This window comes from Streptopelia decaocto (assembly GCF_964273445.1).
Source record: "Streptopelia decaocto genome assembly, chromosome: 3".
NCBI lineage: Eukaryota > Metazoa > Chordata > Aves > Columbiformes > Columbidae > Streptopelia > Streptopelia decaocto.
The window spans coordinates 16364686-16384052 of NC_138656.1; the positions used below are offsets into that span (position 1 = coordinate 16364686).

Sequence of the window (19367 nt, forward strand, 5' to 3'; positions counted from 1 at the left end):
CAACTTGGAACAGCATCAGAACGGCAAAATCTCCAAACCTGCCACAGGACACATCAGCAAAATCATTAAGAGGAGGGGCATTTCTTGTGTTCTCTAACAAGCCCTGAGACTCCTGGGTCTTCCCAAGGAAACCTCCTTCACCAGGACGCTGCCTGGCTACCCGGGTACCACCAGAAAACCTCCATCTGGATGCATGGCAATTACCAGGCAGCTGCTTGGTCTTTAAAAAACACTTGGCTTTGCTGCCTAATCAATGTTTCTGGTTTGTGGCCAAAAACTACAAGAAACCCTCTCACCTCAACAGCCCACTGCACTAGCAACACCGGAGAGCTGGATGTCCGCTGTGCTGCTGAAGCCCTGCTTTGTCGGTGGCCCTTGGTTATCCTATTGAAAGCAATACTCCTCCACTACAAATTAACATATGCTTGCTTTTTCTTGGGATCAGCCCTTTAAAAAACGAGCACGATTCACTTTTCAGCACTTCCAAAAAAATTATTATTTTTGATGAGGATAAGCCTTCAGTGGCTTAAGCTTTATTACTGAGGTAGAAGACCTGTGCTCAACAGGCTTCTAAAGAAATGCTGTGATATCTCAGCATGGTGTCTAGCTCCCTCCTGCTACCAAGGCCCACTTACATGTTTTAAAATGAAGAAAACTTTTTAAAAAGCACATAGGGGAAAATGAAATAACTATCTTCTGTTCAACAGCTGTTGCTATGTCTATTTGCATTTGACTGTCGATGAGAAACAGATTTCTATCTTAAATACACTTTTAAAAAAAAAATCTCAATCTGTCTGGCCATTTTTCACCATGGAAAGCAAAAGTAGAAATCCCTAGGACAGAACCGTGGCCAAGTCCTTGTTACCCCAACGCTCGTTAAAACCTGTAAGAGTGGGTATATCCCAGTAGGCAGAGGAAGGGGACACCAGAAAGGCAAGCGATGCTGCACTTCAGCAGGGATTCCCTGAAAAATAAATAGCAAACAACCCCCCAAAACCTGCATTCTTTCTCAGTAGCAACACAACTTCGGGGACGTCCCTGCTACAAAAGCACCAGCATAGCTACCTCGACATCTCCTGCCCAGCTCACACGCTGCTGCCGGTGCCAATCCGACCCCTTGGGCAGGTTTGCAAGTGCAAAAGGCTGCCCAAAGAGCAGTGCCAGCTACCGCAGGAACAACCAGGAGGGACAGACACCATCCGAAACATCATCTACAGACACCTATTGTCAACTTGCTAGAAGGGGAAATGTGTTGTGCTACTGAGTTCCTGCCATGGTTGGAAGAGATCATTCACCCACAGTAATATCCTAAGCATGACGGTCCAATCCAAGCTTTTTCTTTGACTACAGTTAAATAACATTTATACAACATAAAAGCTTGTGGTTGTGGACATTACTTGTTTTCTCCTGCACTTACTTCATTACTAGAGCAGGAAATGCAGAAGGATACAAACTTGGTTGAGGAGCGGCACTGCAGCCTACAGCATCAAGACCTGTATTTGGAGTCCATATATTAAAGCCATCTTATTCCTCTATCCCAGGAGTTTACATGAACGTCTTTCAATTTTTAAGGTGATAACTTAAACTAAACAGGCATCATGGGGATCTTCTGTTTACCGAGTTAATATCCAGAACTTAGGTCTTCCTGCAAAACAACATTGGCAGAAACACCAGCTCGTGCCCAACTTTTTGGTGAGGAGTGAAAAGTAACACACACCTGTGAAATACTCATCTAAAGTACACCCGCCGTTCCACATTCCCCTGCAAATCCTGTCGTGCTTTCCCACCCACTTGTATCAAACAACCAACTTTAAGGCACTTCTGCGGCCACATTCCCAGGTTTTATACATTAAAGTTTGCTGCCTTTTGTTCTCAGTTCTTGGTTAGCAACAAAACTACTGTAGAGATATGCAGCTTTCAGGTTTGTTTTCTACCGAACTATTCATTCTTAACTAGGTCATATTTGGGAGTGATGTGTGTGCTAATACCTTGCTGGCAGAACTAGATGGCCTGTGTTACATCTTGAAATTCACCTTCTGGCTCTAACTTAATACACAGGTGGCTAACATAATGAGCATGCATTCTACTACATCAGTTGTTATCATAATCTAACAGACTCTTCAGAGCAGGTCCATACACATCATCAGCTGGGTTTCAGTACATGCTTGTGACTAAAACCCAGAGAGCAGAGCGAAAGAAAATTAAATGTTTACCTTTGAGAGATCGGCCATGATTCTGCTGAAGGACTGAAGTGAGATAGTGAGGGGATGCTGACCTACTGAAAAGAAATTCAACACGTCAAAGTCAAGCCCTAATTAAATAAATGATTTGTACAAAGTACAGTAAACACAATACTATGATCACAGAAAAGTAAAACCAAAATTGACCCAACCACCACAGTTTGGTGGGCAAGCAATTTCTATTGCCCTCAGTAGATGGCTTGACACATTGGCTGATGGTTTATGTAGCACTATAAGCCAATGGATGTAAAAGCATCTCCAAACACACATTAAGCAAAAGTCTTGTTGGCAAAAGATACTTACTTCTACAGATTTTATGTACCCGCCTAAAGGCTGGAATTTAATGAATATATGTATTTTTTTATAGTAAGTAAAACCTACATATGAACAAAACATTAGCTTATACAGGAATGCTGAGAGCCCAGGAGCAACAGAACAGGTAAGGACCGGTTGTGTTCATCTGCTCCTGGAAACGGTGGTGGGAGATTAACAAAAACAAAAGATAGTGTCGTGCAAAAAGCTGAGGAAGAACAGAAAGAAACCAAACCAAGATATCTGCTCATTTTGAAGTTATCTGAAGCCGGGCTGTTTTGGTGATGCTGTCTGCTTTTTTGCGTTATCAGATCAGCTTTGTACCTCGTGAAGTACTGCTTAATACCTTACAGCATAGCGGGCAAGTTAAAACTTTCACAGGGTTTTCTGCTACATATTCAGTCCTAATTACTCAGTTAATTATAAATATACTAGCATGCAGTTAGAAATAAATACAATAGAAACAGTACACAACAATTAAAATTGCATGAAACATAGCAATCAATGTGCATATTTTATAGAGTCACTGGAAGAATTCAAAGGGTGTTAAGCGGAATTTTCAAGCCCAACCTTTAACAGCAGCCTTATGAGATTAATGGGGTGATTTCTATCATTAAGGTGCATTTACCTTTTATATTTATCAGATTTGGCAGCATTATTTTCCAAAATAAGGCACAGCCACAAATCCCCACAAAAATCACAAAGCTGCTAAGTGCTTAATTTTTTTAGTTACTTGTCCAGATCATTAACTGAAACCCAAACAATTAGTTCAGTTTTCAAAATACCTTTTTAAAACTAACATCTTCATTCTTTAAGTTGCATTTTGAAGAAAATATTTGTCACTGGCTGGTGCTGTGGCTGCACACACCTCGACAGCCCTGAGACCAGCTGCGTAGCTGTTAGTGAGGGATGTCCCTTCAATACTCTCACTGCTACAACTTGCCATCATTATATCCAAATTCAGCCAGCCATTGGCAACAGCTCCAAAGGCCGGGATAGTACAGGAGAAGAAATAATACTAATACTAATACTAATACTAATACTAATACTAATACTAATACTAATAATAATCTCGAAGCAAGGTGGCTTGAAATGCATCACCCGAGCTACGTAAGGAGCTCTTGCAGCACTGCAGCCTGCCTGGCGCTGGTAACCAAAGCTACTGAAAAGGAGAGTAGTATTCAAGCATTTCCCAGTGTGCTAAACAAAGGGAAAGGATCCAGTGCAGCTGACCATGAACGTGTGCAAAACTTGAGTTCACTGTCCGGTATGTTTTCTTGTAGGGGGGATGGAGTGCAAAGGTAACAGATCCAAAAATCAGGGGAAAAAAAAGAAATTAAAAAAATCACAAGGAAAGCAATGCACCCACCCCAACAGGGCTGGTTCTGCAGTTTGCAGGTAAATTGTACAAAGAGATGCTAAACACCTGCATACTTTTGGCTGAGCTCAGATGCTTTAAGAATCATATCCACACAGAGCTTTCCTACAGGAAATTAATGCTTAGTATTGATTAAGAAAAGCTATGCATAAGGTATGTACAAGATGAGGACCCTGGCCATCCCCTCAGCCCAGGGATATAGTACATGTAGTATAATACGAGAAGCAGAATGCAGCTAAGGGCCCTGCACCGACTTGTTGAATAAGCTGTGCAGGAATAAAATGCACCAGTGATGCCAATCATTTACAATAATACAAATTTCAGTGTAATCAGACACAGATTACCGTTTTGGATAGCTTCTGCTCAAAGTAACACTTTAAATTTTAAAATCCTGCTGAATTATAGGTATATTCATGGCAAATGCGTTGTAAAATAATTACAAACACTAGAAAAATTCAGAGACTCTCGCAGTCAAATGCTAGCATTGCTCTGTAGATAAATTTGGACAGTCCTTCCAGCCTCCCTCCAGCTGTACTCCCTGGGCGTTCTCTTTCTCTCCACACACAAGGCAGCCCCTTGGGGCCCCTTCCCCAAAATTAGGCCAGAATTTAGATCTAATCCAAGAATTTTTAAACATGGAAGGGGACAAAAAAAATCTGGTTTTCTGCATATGAAAGTTGTACAAATATTTTATTATTAAAGGAAAATACACTAGCTTCCATTAGAAAGAAGTCAGGTGTCTTAAAACGCTTGTTTTATTTTGTTGTCCTCATAAATACAAGCACTGCAAAATCCTTCACATATTAGAGTCAGTGGGAATTTTGCCATGTGGCTTCATTAGGACCAGGATTTCCTTGTAATTGTGATTGTTGGCAAGTGTGACTAGTCCTTCAGTGAAGGAAAAAAGTTACCAAGAACAACAGCTTCAAATAAAAGTCCTGATCTTGCAAGTACTTTAGCCTTCAGATAAAATCTCTCCTTCCCTACACCTTATTTCAGTATGTTGTATTTAAACAAGCTAAGTAAATCAGACTTCAGTGCTTGTATCATCGGACTAATCTTGAAGACCTTGGAGATATTAAAAGCTTAACTGGTCAAGGCTCTTAACAACCCGCCCTAGGCTGAGTCTGTCTTGGCCCTCTGTTCCTCTAGCTGGACAGACAACATCCAGAGGTCCCTTCCCATCTGTATTCTCTAAATTTTCAAGTTTGACTGTGTTAACACAGACACAGTGTCAACAAAGCTTTCAAGGACCACATCTTCACTCAAGTTATACCGAAAAAACAGAAGTCTGTGCCATTACAGAGAAACATTAATGCCTGTCAAAACATTATCATCTTGAGACGAATTACAGTAGTTTCCAGAGTCTTTGTTCCCACAAAACAAAGCCTGACAATACCATCAGCCTTCTCTTTCCGACTTGACTATTTCTTAAATACTTCAGGGTTATTTTAGTAACACTCCTGTTCCAGGGGAAGCTGGAAAACAGGACACTTGTGCCTGGCTCGTTCAGACCCAAGATGACCCTTTATGGCTCAAGACAGCTGGAAGGTCAGACATGACTCTTACATCTTGCAGGTTACAAGCCCAACTGGAAAAGCCCACGCCAAACAAACCGTCAGCTGCTGCCAGACAGCGAAGGCTTGCACCAGGGTGCCAGCTCCCAGGGTCAGCATCCTGTTGGACCCTTAGAAATGTCTGCTTAACGCTATCCGTTCTACATCGTGCTCCAGTAACCCCAGTTCCTCCTGTTTGTTAAGGAAACTCCTCGCAGTAAAGTTAAGGCATAGGGCAATGTACAGAGACCTTAATTATCTCTTATCTCACCTAAATTCTCTGCTGAACTAGCTAAACCGGCCACATGCCTTCCTAACAACTGAGCTCACCAACAGCAACGCATTCCTCTCTGCTTTCTGTCCTCCTCCTCCTCACCATCCTGCCTCTGTAGGTTGACCCAGCTGCCCTTCCTCTTCCCCTACTGAGAAAGCATGACGTTGACTTCAAATTCTCCCCAAATCTCTTGCCCAATATTAAAATGTGTCAGATGAGGAAGCCTTGATTTCAGAAGTCTTGCTCCACCTCAGAGTATGTTTATGGTAAAGGCTGTTATTCCCATCCCTGCTGCAAAATGCTTTTAACAGCCTCAGAGAAAAACACCCTGCTCTTAGACCCACCTCTCTCAGCACTTCAAGTTGCAGAAAAGTTAATTGTTTTTGACAACAGCATAGAACATACATATTTTATAACCAGGTGACTGACTTAGAGAAGACACACACCCCTGTCCAAGCTAGCAGCACCAGCCACCCCACATCAGTCCCAGTGGTTGAAGGATTTTGCTCCAGTTCCTGGGGCTGCCTTCTCTCCAGAGAAATGCAGCTCACCAGTAAGCGCCCAGCACAGCCCTGACCTCTTTCTTTTAACCTCTCCCAGTTACAAAGATGACTGGGGCAGGAACCCCAGATCTGCTGTCTGGGAAGCCTGAGCTCATTACGTCTCCCCGCCTCGTCTAGCCGGTCTCACCTCAGCGCCACTCAGATTCTTCTCTCGGGTGGCAGCTGGTAACAAGGCATCAGCATCTACCTGGGCATTTCCTCTGCTTGGTGGAGGAACGTAACCACGCACCACGCTCCGATGAGGAAATTCACCTACCTTGATGGTGATGCTGGCGGAGTATAAAACGCAAGTGCTGAGGGAAAAGGCTGCTTTTTCAGTGCTTGCACAAGAATAGGTTTATATTCTGGGTCAACACACCATAACGAACCTTTTCCATTCACCTGCAAGGAAGAAGTAGTGCAAATTAGAAAATCCACGGAAAAGGGTGTTGCAGTCATTTCTAATTCAGTATTCCCAAGGAGCAGCAAAATGCAATGACGTAGGCATCCACCGCCGTACAGCTGGTGTACATCACCTGCACAAAAAGTGGATGCTCCAAAACTGAGCGCATGGTGCCTGGACCCCTGTTATACCATATGGAAACACCCGTCTTGCAGCTTGGGAGAGCACCTCCATTCATGCTCATCCACTGAAAGCTGTAAACCTTATTTAAACACTTGGTAAACACAGCTGTGATTTTAAGGATCCGTCCAGGCATCAATGAATTGATCAGCAGTCTTTTGATTAACAGGTTTCTAAGTAAGAAACCAAAGCACCTTTCCCTTTGCTTAGATATGGCCACATACTAATTTAACTTTACACCACCCCATCAAAGCAACTTGCCGGATGCTCAGCTACAAGAAGGATTATTCCCACTTTTTCAAAAGCTGAAAACCTAATTAATATATTTTTTCATGCACATAACAATGTAAGCACCACTGTGCTAGTCATTCTTGATATTAAATTTGATATGCCAAAAGTTCAGCAAGATAAAGCATCTCCTGCTCTTCTCAACGGTTTCTTCACATACTTACTATATAAATTTAAAAACCCTGTTTTTCAAGCCTGTTAGTTCTTGGAGCATAAAGAGGAAAATTAAATCGGAAGTTAAAACAATTCTATAATCACTGACCTGATATTCCAGCTAACAGCTCTACAAGCAGAAGAGCTAGTTTTTTTTGGGGGAAAACAGACATTACGGGGTGATCGTGTGCATGGCAGAAGGATGGGGCAGCTCTACACCTGAATGGGAAGAGCTTTCTATAGGACTTTTTGGGGAAAAATCTCAAGAGCAAAACCCCAAGCTTCATGGAGCACCTCCTGCGAGCCCACAGAAGCCAGATGGCCTCCTCCAGACAGTATCAAGGGGGTATCAATACCATTTTACGGATGGATACTCCATGACCTATTTAAGACAGAAAAGGACCCAAAAAGCGTGTAAGTCTGTGGTCCTGTTTAAGTCACAGGACTTTTCCTGAAAAGAGGAAATAATTTGCTCTCAATAGTGAAAAATCAAACCAGGGAGAGCTCCAGCAGAGAAAGAAAGATGCTGCTCTGTAATTTTAGTTGAAGCTACTGCCCTTCATACAGGTGTCTCTGAGCTGCAGCATCTCTCAGTTGTGTTGGGTTTTTTTTAACCTGAAGCTTTCTTATAGTAAACTTTCCATGCTAAAACTGAGCATAGCCTTTAAGATACCTATCAAGAAGCTTATCTTTAATTAAACAGACAGTTGCTTCACTGTTGGTGGCTAGTGGAGTGACATAGCTGGCTAGGCACTTACAGGGGGTATCCTCCCAACAGGCTCAATCATCATCTCAATAACAAACACCCTAGTATCTTCCCTGCACCTCTGCAGGACCCCAACCCTTTCCCCAGCATCCCAACCCTGCCCAGCTCTGCCTTTTTTTCCCCATTTCAGTAGCTTTAAGGCTCTTGTCCTCAGGGAGCAGTGGGAACTCTCCCAAATAGCACACCACTGCTCTATACCCTTTTATCTACTACTTAGGACAAGCACATCCACTTGACACCTAATTGGGTTCAACTGTGGGCTGGAATGGGGTTAGCTTCACCTCTTTCATCTTCCCACCAGCTTGCAGCCCTGATAATATAATACAGTGATTTTGGGTGGGTACTACTTTGTGCAGTAAGATTAGGTTAGGTGTAAAGCAAAATCACACTCCTGCCCACCATTATTTGTACTAAACGGAGACACTGAGCAAAAGAGATGATATGGCCATGGGGCTGTTCCTGTGCACCCCTGCACTCACATCTGCTGATGAGCAAAGACACACAGAGGGAAGTCAACACAGATCCAAAGTCTGTGCCATGCTTTAGGGGAATGCTGTGCACAACTGGAGCTGAAAACCCCACAGAACGCTGATACATCCAGCTTTAAAACAAAACAGCAGTCTAACTACAGCAACAACAAAACACTGTGCCATTTCTCCTAGCAAAGACAAAGCCTAGATGATCCAAAATGCTAAACTGCCTCTGGAGGTCAATATTCCACATCAACAGTGGGACAACTGTTGATGTGCTAGCTGAAATGTACATATAACTTCTATTTAACATGTACAGAAACAGCCCTCCAGAGTCAGCGTGGAGCAGCCACCAGGCCATTTTGACTCTTCATCTCAAAATGAACTGACAGTTAAACTGTTCCAAGATGATATTTTTTTTGTCTATCATCTTTTTCTTCATATTTCTAATTTGACTTGTAGGATTTTATCTAGTCAAATAAAGAAAACTGGGAAGGAAAATAATTCCTCTGTTTTGAAGCACTGGAGCTATTTCGTAAAGACAGTAAGTCTCCAGCCCCCAGCATTCTGGGGCTTGATTACAGCAACCTGTGTTTGAAACAAGATGCCCATCATGGTGCAGATTCGTCCTTTACCTTCACCACCAACCTGCAGTGGTCCCTGCCCTGCCAGCAGTGAAGTACAACCACTGGGCATGACCAGACCAGCGAGGAAAGCCCAAGGAGAAACTGAAGTGAATGGAATCAGCCAGTACCGGTGGCTCAGGGTTGCTGCAGAGGTGGGCACCCATCTCCACACTGCAGAAAGCCCCCCATGAGCTACAGCCCTGGGCAGAGGCTCCATTGGGTTTGGGCAGCTCTCACCAGCTGCTTTTACTTGAGCTAGGTCAACCACTGGAAAATACTGTCTGTGTCCACGAAGGTATATCATACATTTACCAAGAAGTTTATCAGATAATAGACATCTCTCTCCCATCTCCACAGGCTTATAGATGGGACCTGCTCTTTGTCTGGATATCTGAACAGCCACAAAGATTGTTTATCACCATCTCTTCACAGAACAAAACAAAACAGACAAAAAAAACCCTAAAGGAAGGAAAAAAAAAAAAATCACCTAAAACACATACCTACCAAAAAGGAAGGGAGACCTTTTGCATATATTCAAGGCCTGTTCCCCCAGCCGCCAGAGGAGACAGTGGCAGGGCCACATCTCTTTGAACAGTGGAATGCCAAATTGATGCTTGACATGGACACCGCTCCAGCCTCCTCGCACCTTTTCTCCCCAGTCGTATTAATAAAAAAATCCCCAAACCCACAGCTGTAAAAACAAGTCTAGCAAAGAGCAGGGGGACTATTCAGGACTTCCAACTCCAAACCACTCTTCATTCCAGATCCTCCCAAGCTATATATCAGACACCACTCCATCAAATAAAACCACATCCCACTGTAGACCTCTCTTCACCTGACTCCAAGCTGTGTGACAGTGCTTAAGATGCAAAGACCATTGGCTGTAACTTCTGAGGATCACTAGCCCACAATCACACCTCATCTTCAGGGGCACCATGGCCACAGCAGGTGTGCTGGAAGTCAAGCAAGTGTCCCAGGTACCAGCTCCAGCACTGTCTCCTTACTGTTCATCAGTTGCAGCTCTCATCCACCATTGCCAGAGAACCATCAAAATCTCATTTGTCTGGGTAACTACAGACATGAGCTCAATTGCAACTCTAATAAAAGGTATTTCAGCTTGTGAGTCTATCACCTGGGGTACACCTTGACAAACCACTTAAATACAGCAGCACCACAATATGTGCATACACTAAAGGTAATGTATATTTTAGTAGGGCAGAGATTTGAGGTACATACATCCTGTTTCCATGGCATGAGAAGTTCCTCCTCTCAACTGAAGTGCTGGTTCATGAGACATCTCAAAGCAGTTACTTTCCCCTCAGCACTCTTCAACTCATTATAGGAAAAACACAACATAAAATATTTTTCAGTGATCCAAGCAAGGACAGCCTCTCTTCAAGCTCTGAATGCCATCGTAGACTTCTGAACACCCACAGCTTGCTGGGACAGGCAAAGCAAAGGTATTTATCTGGCTGATACGAACATACGTGCAAACAGAACAACCATCCACAGCTACGTCTGCACCACTGGCTCTGCAGAGTGAGAGAGCTGGTGCTGGGGGATCACCTGCATGTGCCTGGGAGGTTTCTTCACATCTGCTACAGCAGGGTCTTGTGGACAATGTCTGGGCACAGTGAGGGCACAGCAAGCACACTCCTGCAGCACCTCTTCCAGGTTAGCGCCCGCCAAAATTAATCCAGTTCACGAGTCCCAAAACTGCCCTGCAGTGCCTGCTCATGTGGGTAAGTGGTGGGGGAGGTAGAAATGAGGAGATTCACTGTGAAACATGAAGTCCAAACCAAAATATTAGCATTATGACAATCATGAGGAAGGACTCTTCCTAGTTGTGCTGCCAGACCTCCAAGAGATGACTTTGTAGCTGACAGCCGCCACCAATAGCCAGGGAGGTATCAGAATGCAGCTTGCCCTGGGATATGGGGGCACAGACTCTCCCCTCCTGTCAGACTTGTACACTCTTCTAATACGAGAGCCCAGATTCATTTGAAAGGCTTTAAAACCTTTCTTACCCTAATATTACAAAACAAAACATGCTCCTCATGCAACAATGTCATAAGAAGCTCTGCTTCCACGGGCACTCTGGATAGAAAAAAGCCATCTTCAAGACACAATTAAGATGCCACTGTAGGGGAATATAGCAGAAGATTTGGCGAGGAGGTTAGTTAAATGTAAATACGCTCAAGTGACTTGCACCTGTCTGCAGAAAAAGCACATACATCACACTAATTGTTTTACTGACCTTGTGTGCTTGATGAGTAGAACCTCTGTGTTAGATAACAGAGGGCTGTGAGAAACTCTAGGCACCTTATCACTATGTCTGAGATTCCTGCTTTGTTCACAACAGAAAGAGCAGGAGGCTGTGCCTGCCTGAAGCCTTGAAATACAGGTGAGCTCAGCAGGCCCAGTGATCTTCCAGCAGGGCTGAACTGACCAGCGCCTGCGTCCCCGCTGGTGTCACCTCTGCCTGGGAGCTCAGGTGCTACTTCGGAGATCCCCCAGTAGAGAGATAACTAAAATAAGACTTGCTCTTTGCAATGCATTTGTGGCCTCTGGCTCTTCTTGCGACGTGCCTGTGTATGTGTACACAGCCATTAACAAAGAAAAAAGGAAGAAAATACAAAATTATCTTGGCCTCTCAGAGAAGCACCCAGGGCATTGCTAGTGCATGGTTACAGGCAGCACAATCAGCAAGACAAGCTTGCAAACTCCAGCCGCTCACTGCAAGTGACACATGAGGAGCTCGTCCAAAGGGGTCTGCAGCATTCCAGTCATGCCCTGAGGAGTCTGCATATGTCAGACTTACTTTGCAGGAAAAATTTGGAGCAGTGCCCTCATCTGGTCCTTTTCTAAGTAAAGATTTAACTACTATGTGCCGGCAATGAGAAAGCTTCGGCAAAGTTTCAGGAGGGGCTTTTTTGGTGTGGTGTTTTGGGTTTTTTTTTGGTAAATGCAGTTTCTGTTTTTAAGATTTAAGAGAGATGTGCAGTCTTCAGAGCCTTGTGAAAATAATGACAGAGCATATCAGCATCACCTTACTGGTAGTGGTGGTACCTACTTTATGTTTTGTCTTTCCTACCACAGGTGTCACATTGAGCAGCAAGCCCTCCTTTAGCTTTTCTTCAACCACTCCAAGCCCAGCAACACTGGTGGAGTCAGCAGGGTGAGGAGAGGACCAGACACTCTCAAGCTCCTGCTGCCCAAATACCAGGACACAAGGTTTGGCTGATAACTGCTTAGCGGCGAGGGTTTCCAGGCTGGAAACGGCTGAGCATTACAGGGCAGATCCACAGACAGCAGGAACTTGTACACAGATTTAGGATTCTGGAGGAGACCAAGGGGAGACCTCATGGCGGCTACAGCTTCCTCACAAGGGGAGATGGACAGGCAGGCACTGATCTCTTCCCTCTGCCAACCAGTGACAGAACCCGAGGGAATGGCAGGAACATGTGTCGGGGAGGTTTAAGTTGGACATTAGGAAAAGGTTCTTCACCCAGAGGGTGCTGGAGCACTGGAACAGGCTCCCCAGGGAGGTGTCACGGCCCCAAGCCTGACAGTGTTCAAGAAGAGACCGGACAACAACCTCACACACATGGTGTCAACTGTGGGGTTGTCACATGCAGGAACAGGAGTTGGATCCGATGACCCTTGTGGGTCCCTTCCAAACCAGGACATTCTATGATTCTAGATTTCCCTTCCCTGCCCCAATTTTTCTGAAACTCATGTCTCCCTTCTTGGAAAGAGATACCCAGTCCTTCAAGGGGATCTTTGCCATCTGCAGCAGCTTGTGGTTGCTGCTCATGTCAGCATCCTTCACACAGACACAGCTTGCAGCATCTTGGTCCCCTGGAGCCACATTAAAAGCCATCCTAGCACTCGGCAGGTCTCACCTATGGGGGAGTTTCTGGCATTGCCACACAGCAGTAAAAAGTCTTTTTTTTTTTTTTATTCAGGGCAAAGCTGCTACTTGGGAAAACAAGACCCTAACAATTTATTGTAAAAGCAGGGATACTGAGAAGTGGTGATGTTCAGTCCGAACAGGACAAGGCAGCCCTTCCCAATGCCCATGCAGCTCCAGGACCTCCCTCTACAGCGAAAAGCTGTCAAGCACGCCAAGCATCGCATGCATTTCTGATAACAAGCCTGTTACCACTTAGGCTGATCTCCAAGCACAGGGGTCCAGGATTTGTTTGTTGACTTTTGGTATGTGGTTTGTTGGTTTATTTAAGCCAGAGCCGGCTCTTTAAGGAATAGGATGAGAAATGACAGAGGGAGGAAAGAAGTCACTGATAAAATCATATGAGTCAGAAGAAGAAAGAATTTGTACAGAAAATAGTATCTTTGACTTTAAGAAGTTAAGCTTGTGTCTGCACCATGCAGAGACACACGCTGCTATGTTATGACAGACGTTAAAGCAACACAGTATATTAAATGCAGGAATTAAGTGTAATTGGAAAGCTAGAGCTGTGCTAAGTGTAAAAGAAGATCACAAGTGAAAGAAAGAGTCAGTTTAATATTCCAGACAGCTATTAGACTGAGAAACACTCAGCCACGTACATACAGTGTGCCTGTAAGCAAGGGCGCCCTGCAGAAGACCACATCTGCACCCAAATGGGCAACACCTGCACCGGAAAAGCAGGGAAGGAGGAACACACCCTGAAATTTCAGTATGGGAAAATAGAGCACCAGTTTAAGAAGCTTCAGCAAAAAGACATCCTAAGACAGATGTCTAAAGTTTCAGGTGGGTATTGAAGGATAACAAAATCACAAGTAAGTGGAAACTGTGTCCTTTGCAAATCACATCAGCCAGCTTTAAAAAGGATGCAGCACAGCTGGCTCTACCCAGGTCAGTACTAAAGAAAATCAAGAGACTTGTCGTCCTGTGATTTGTCAGAAGTGGCATTTCCAAACCAGCTGCAGATGAAGCGTTAGAGGACATGAAGGGAAAGAGGGCAAAGAAAAAAGAAAAGAAAATCCTTCAGAACCACAGAGTCTTCTCCATTTTCCCCTGAACTTCAACCTTAATCCACCTCCCTCCTGCCAGGTCTCACCTTGCCATGGCTTCTCTCCACTTTCCGGAAACACTTGTTCAAGGAGAGGTTGTGTCGGACCGAGTTCTTCCAGCCGGTGGGTGCCGTGGCAAAGTAGGGGAAGCGCTCCAGGATCCAGCTGTAGATTTCTTTGACTGGCAAGCTCTTGTTGGGGGAATGCTCGATTGCCATGTAAATGAGAAGGCTGAAAGAGTAAGGGGGTTTGGAAGTGGATGATGTCTTTTCGGGGTTCTGGTAGCAGGACGGTGAGAAGGATGGCACGCTGTCGCCCTCAATGTCATACAAGGGGCTAACGATCGGAAGACCTTCACTTCCAAGGCTGAAGTTTGTTAGAAGGTTAGTACTTTCATGCAGCCAGTTCAAGTTTGTGAGCTCGTCATCTGCTGAATCTCTGTCCACCACAGTGGCCTTTGGCCTGCCGGCATCGCCTGCATCGGGCAAGCTTCCCATCCCATGACACTGCCGTAGTCCTGCAGCTTTTTCTGTTCCTGGCGTTTCATCTTTCTTATCCGGAGTCATTCCAGTGACTGGACCCATTTAGCTTTATCGGTCTGCAACAAAGGACACAGTCAGAAATCAATGCAAACCTTCAAAATCATGTTCAATGGCAGCCCACCAAACCCAAATACAGGTTTATACCATCCCCATGCTGTGCAAGAATACTGTAGTCACAGATGAGAGCCAGGGTCCAACACCAGCCCCCTGGTAATCTCATGAGCACGTGATAACTTCCCCTGGTATATAACTGGTAAAACACTGGCCCAGGTTGCCCAAAGAGGTGGTAGATGCCCCATCCCTGGAGACATTCAAGGCCAGGCTGACTGGGACTCTCTTGCTCATTGCAGGGGGTTGGACTAGATGACCTTTGAAGGTCCCTTCCAATCCAAACTGTTCTGTGGGTCTATACCCATAACATACGGTAAGGACTTGGAAACTGCTGTATCTATCTTGAAATGCCAATTAGGACACGGAAATAATGGCTATTTTGATGTCAACATCTGAAATCTGAAAAAAGACCTTAACAGGTAGAATCTGATCCATTCAGCTCTCACATTAACTCTGCAGTTATACTCATTGTATCGTAATTTGACCCTATTTAGGTGTGTTTGCCTTTGGTGCCCAAAGAGTAAAAAAATAAGTTGCAGAACTTGAATAAAGTGAATTTGTGGCTTCAGCACAAATGAAGTCTTTACAACCCTCTAAAAGTCACCGTCATTCCCAAGAACTGCACCCCCCGTTCCCACCAGGGAAAGATCTGGCCAGCCCATCTGCGGCGACCTAGAAACGACACACACCGGGACGCAGACAGAGACGCACAGGCACAGAGTTCTTGTTAGCAGCGAGAGCAGAGCCAGGCAGAGCTGAGCTCTCTTTTATTAACAGTTCTCAATTTATGTGTTCACAGATACAGGGCTGCACCAAGAGGTTAGAAAGTTTTTTTCAAAAAATGTTATTCTAAACACACCACACTCATGTTGTGACTGTTTTCAGTCACGTTCCCATGCATATCTTGTGGGTGGCATTCCGACCCACTCATTCACATGCCCAGGCCCAACATTCATACATATGGGGGCGGTTTTCCAACCCAAGATATCACTCTCACTGGCCTGGGCTATCACTTCTTACACTCATAAAAAACATATTTCTGTATAATCTCTCCAAGGGCCTTTAGCTGGAACTGCTGTTCCCACACCCATCGGTTCAGCTGGAGCTGCCCAGGTCCGAAAGAGCTTCCTTCCCCTCCCACAAGGGCTTGCTGCTCTAACTCCAGCTTCCCCGCAGAGCGGAGGGTGATGGGACCAGCTATCAATGGGAAGGAACCACCTGCTGGGGTGGCAGCTCAGACCTCTTGCAGCAATAACAGCTGACCACTTGCTTTGAACATTTCCTTAAAAAAAAAATAATAATAATAAAAAAATATATATATAAAAATATATAATTATAGCTACTAAAAGCTGCCACCCAGAATGCCAGGTCTAACAGGCTACCTATGCTTTAGAGGCATTACACTACCAAAAAGCATCTTCTTACTCAGAGTTTTCAAAGACGTCATCTATCAAACTACATTATGCTAACAGCTGTTTTTCTGCTGGTGTGACCATGTTGGAGCTTCGCTGCACCTACAGCTTTGGCCAACATAACTGTACCACAAGTACAAGCCAACAAGACCCCCCTAAAGATGTGGTGTGTATATCTATACATACAGGGGCTATACCAGCCTACTATAAACATACGGCACTCCAACTATGGATGCAGTTTACCAGCAAAGCTGAGGTTTGTATTAACTGTAAAATCGCCCACTAAAAAAAATAAAAATAAATTTAAAAATTTTTAAAAATCCACAGCCCACCACAGTTCTGTGTCCCTGTACATGTGCTATCATTCTGGTTTCATGCTCCAGTTCCTACTCCAAGAGCACAACTGCAAGACTAGGACAGTTTCCACACCATATCTCACCAGACAGCTCTATGCAGTTACTGGATATTTCCTTACAACCGATTTTAGCAAACACATGGCTTTGTGCACTTGCATCTTCTACAAAGTGAGGCAAGGAGTTGGCCAGCTTGCGTACACCTTCTGGCTGTTCCACCTACAAAAGCACACCGACGGCTGGCTCCAACCCAACAGCCTCACTGTGTCCCTGTAACTACACTGCCCCGCCTGTCTGGAGGTGTATTTCCCCAGCCTACTTATTTTGGAGGAGGGGAGCAATGTGTGTGATGGAGGCATGACGCGGTGACATAGAAAGGCAACAGGATACAACCCTATTATGCTCCCCAGCAGGAGCCAGAGCCCTGCCAGCCCCTGCCTAATTCCAGGCAGGTGTGGGGTCCAAAATTTGTGCCCCCCTCTCATGGTTTAACCCCAACCAGCAAACAGACCACACAGCCGCTTGCTCACTCCCTTCCTCAAGTGGGATGGGGGAGGGAATGGGAAAAAACAAAACAAAACAAACAACTGAGTTGAGATAAGAACAGTTCAATAGGACAGCAAAGGAAGACATAATAATAACAGAATATACAAAACAAGTGATGCACAATGCAATTGCTCAATGCCCATGGCACTGATAATCTGTCCATTCCTGAGCAGTGGCATTTACCTCTGTCTAACTCCCATTTATATACTGAGCATGACATCGTACAGTAAGGGATACCCCTGTGCCAGCTTGGGTCAGCTGTCCTGGCTTTGCTCCCTCCCAGCTTCTTGTGCACCTCCTACAGCATGGGAAGCTGAAGAAGTCCTTACAACAACCAAAACATCAGTGTATTATCAACATTCTTCTCACACTAAATCCAAAATACAGCTACTAGAAAGAAAATTAACTCTATCCCAGCCAAAACCAGGATACTCCTCCAGAAAACAGACTGGGTTTCACACCAGAAACTACTTCTCCCTTCATCTGCTTATATGCTTTCACACAAGCAAGTGCAAAGCTGCTTTGACAGTAACACCTCTACCTCTGCTTACTAGTACTAGTGCTGGAAACCATCCCCAAGTTTTCGATATAAGTGCAGGGATGGGCATGGTTAACTACCAGCTCAGTTATTTAAAAATAAATAAATAAAGCGAACTGCTCAAATAGCTAGTCAAAAATAGCTTTGCTCTCCCTACAATTTATTTCTCCCCCAAACCACCAGAGCAGATTTGTATCAGCAGTCAGTGATTGCTGGCTTTTAAACACAGCAATATATACATATGCTCATGTCACTTCTTCAACCCTTTCTGAAATTACAAAAAAAAACAAAGAGCTAGTTATAAAATCAATACAGTGAGAAAAACCCCAAATCTGCTGCAACATGAGTTGCACCATTTTCCTTGTAACGATTAACTCCACCTCTTTGTTCAGCGCCTCTTTCGCCAGTTACATACTAGCTTACACCTCTTAGCCATGTATTAATAATTTTAACACTCAGTTCATGTTGCATGAAATATCCCTTTGCAAATCTTCAGTCAACACAGTAGATCAACAAAATGCACATGCGCACATAAACACATGCAAGTATTAGGTCTCTATATTTATTCCTTTGGTGAAATGGGGCAATGAAGTCTGTTTTACAACTCAAATATGGCCTGGGCACGCTTACAGTCTTCTCAAAATATAGAGGAAAGAAAACCACATTAATTTATTAAACTGGCACTTAAAATCAGGTAGGCTTTGTGGTGTCAATGCGCTATTTGTTTGCACACTATTATATGTTAGCAGAGAATCATTAGAATAATTAATACCCTACTTTAAAAAAAAAATGAAAGCAACACACTTGCAGTAAATAATGTAGGCTAGCGCCATGCTTCTCTTGGTAGATGCATTTAAAAACATCCACATCTCATATTACCTTCTTAGTGCCTAGTCCACCACGTTGCACATCTTCTACGTGAACGCATCAGCAGAAATGAAAATGTTTTTTCTAGAAAGCTATAAAGGCCATTATTAGACTATTATAACCTAATAAATAAGACAAAAATTAAAATCATGGTTCTGTAACTACTGCATTTTTCAAAGGGTGTTCTCCAGTGGTCTAAACTGAATGCTGCAGCAGGGATAATTTAAATATATAAACAGCAGAGTTATTTTAATGAAGCAATACTTAACTCCATTAGGATGGCAGCAGTGAGTGGTAACATCAAGGACCATCAACTGGTATTTTTGGAGCTGGTTTTCTGGAGATAGCCAGTGTTCCTGGGCAGCACCACCTCAGCCCCAATGGCATAATATGCTTTATACCACACTAACCTACCCTTGCTTTGCTTGATCTCATAATATTGTAACCTCTAATTCTGTCCAGTTTACTCTGGCGTCCTGCTGCATGGGTCTGAAGCAGACACCAACACTGGCAGCCTTCTTACCACAAAGGGCTGCAAAGCCATCAAGTCTCACCCTGCCCCTAGGCAAAGATCAACCACCACAACTCCAAGGGGTACTCACTCCACAGATGGGCTCATCAACAGACATGTTAATGCCTGTCTCGCCTCTCAAGCACCCAAGGGCTGTGTGGACCACAGGATCTCCTCACCTCTCAAGCATCCAAGAGCCATGTGGACCACAGGATCTCCTCACTTCTCAAGCCCACAAGGGCCATGCAGCCCATAAGACCATCCCTATCTATTCAGCTGA

At 44.3% G+C, this 19367-nt stretch overlaps 1 protein-coding gene across 1 annotated transcript in view; it reads right to left on the reverse strand.

Annotated features, from left to right (window-relative positions):
- FOXN2 (forkhead box N2) overlaps positions 1-19367 on the reverse strand; it is a 37148-nt gene that overhangs the window by 7572 nt on the left and 10209 nt on the right. The window contains 3 exon segments of the mRNA XM_082047850.1: positions 2214-2278; positions 6580-6704; positions 14255-14805. Of these exon segments, the coding sequence (XP_081903976.1) occupies positions 2214-2278; positions 6580-6704; positions 14255-14791 (727 nt within the window). The 5' untranslated portion in view covers positions 14792-14805.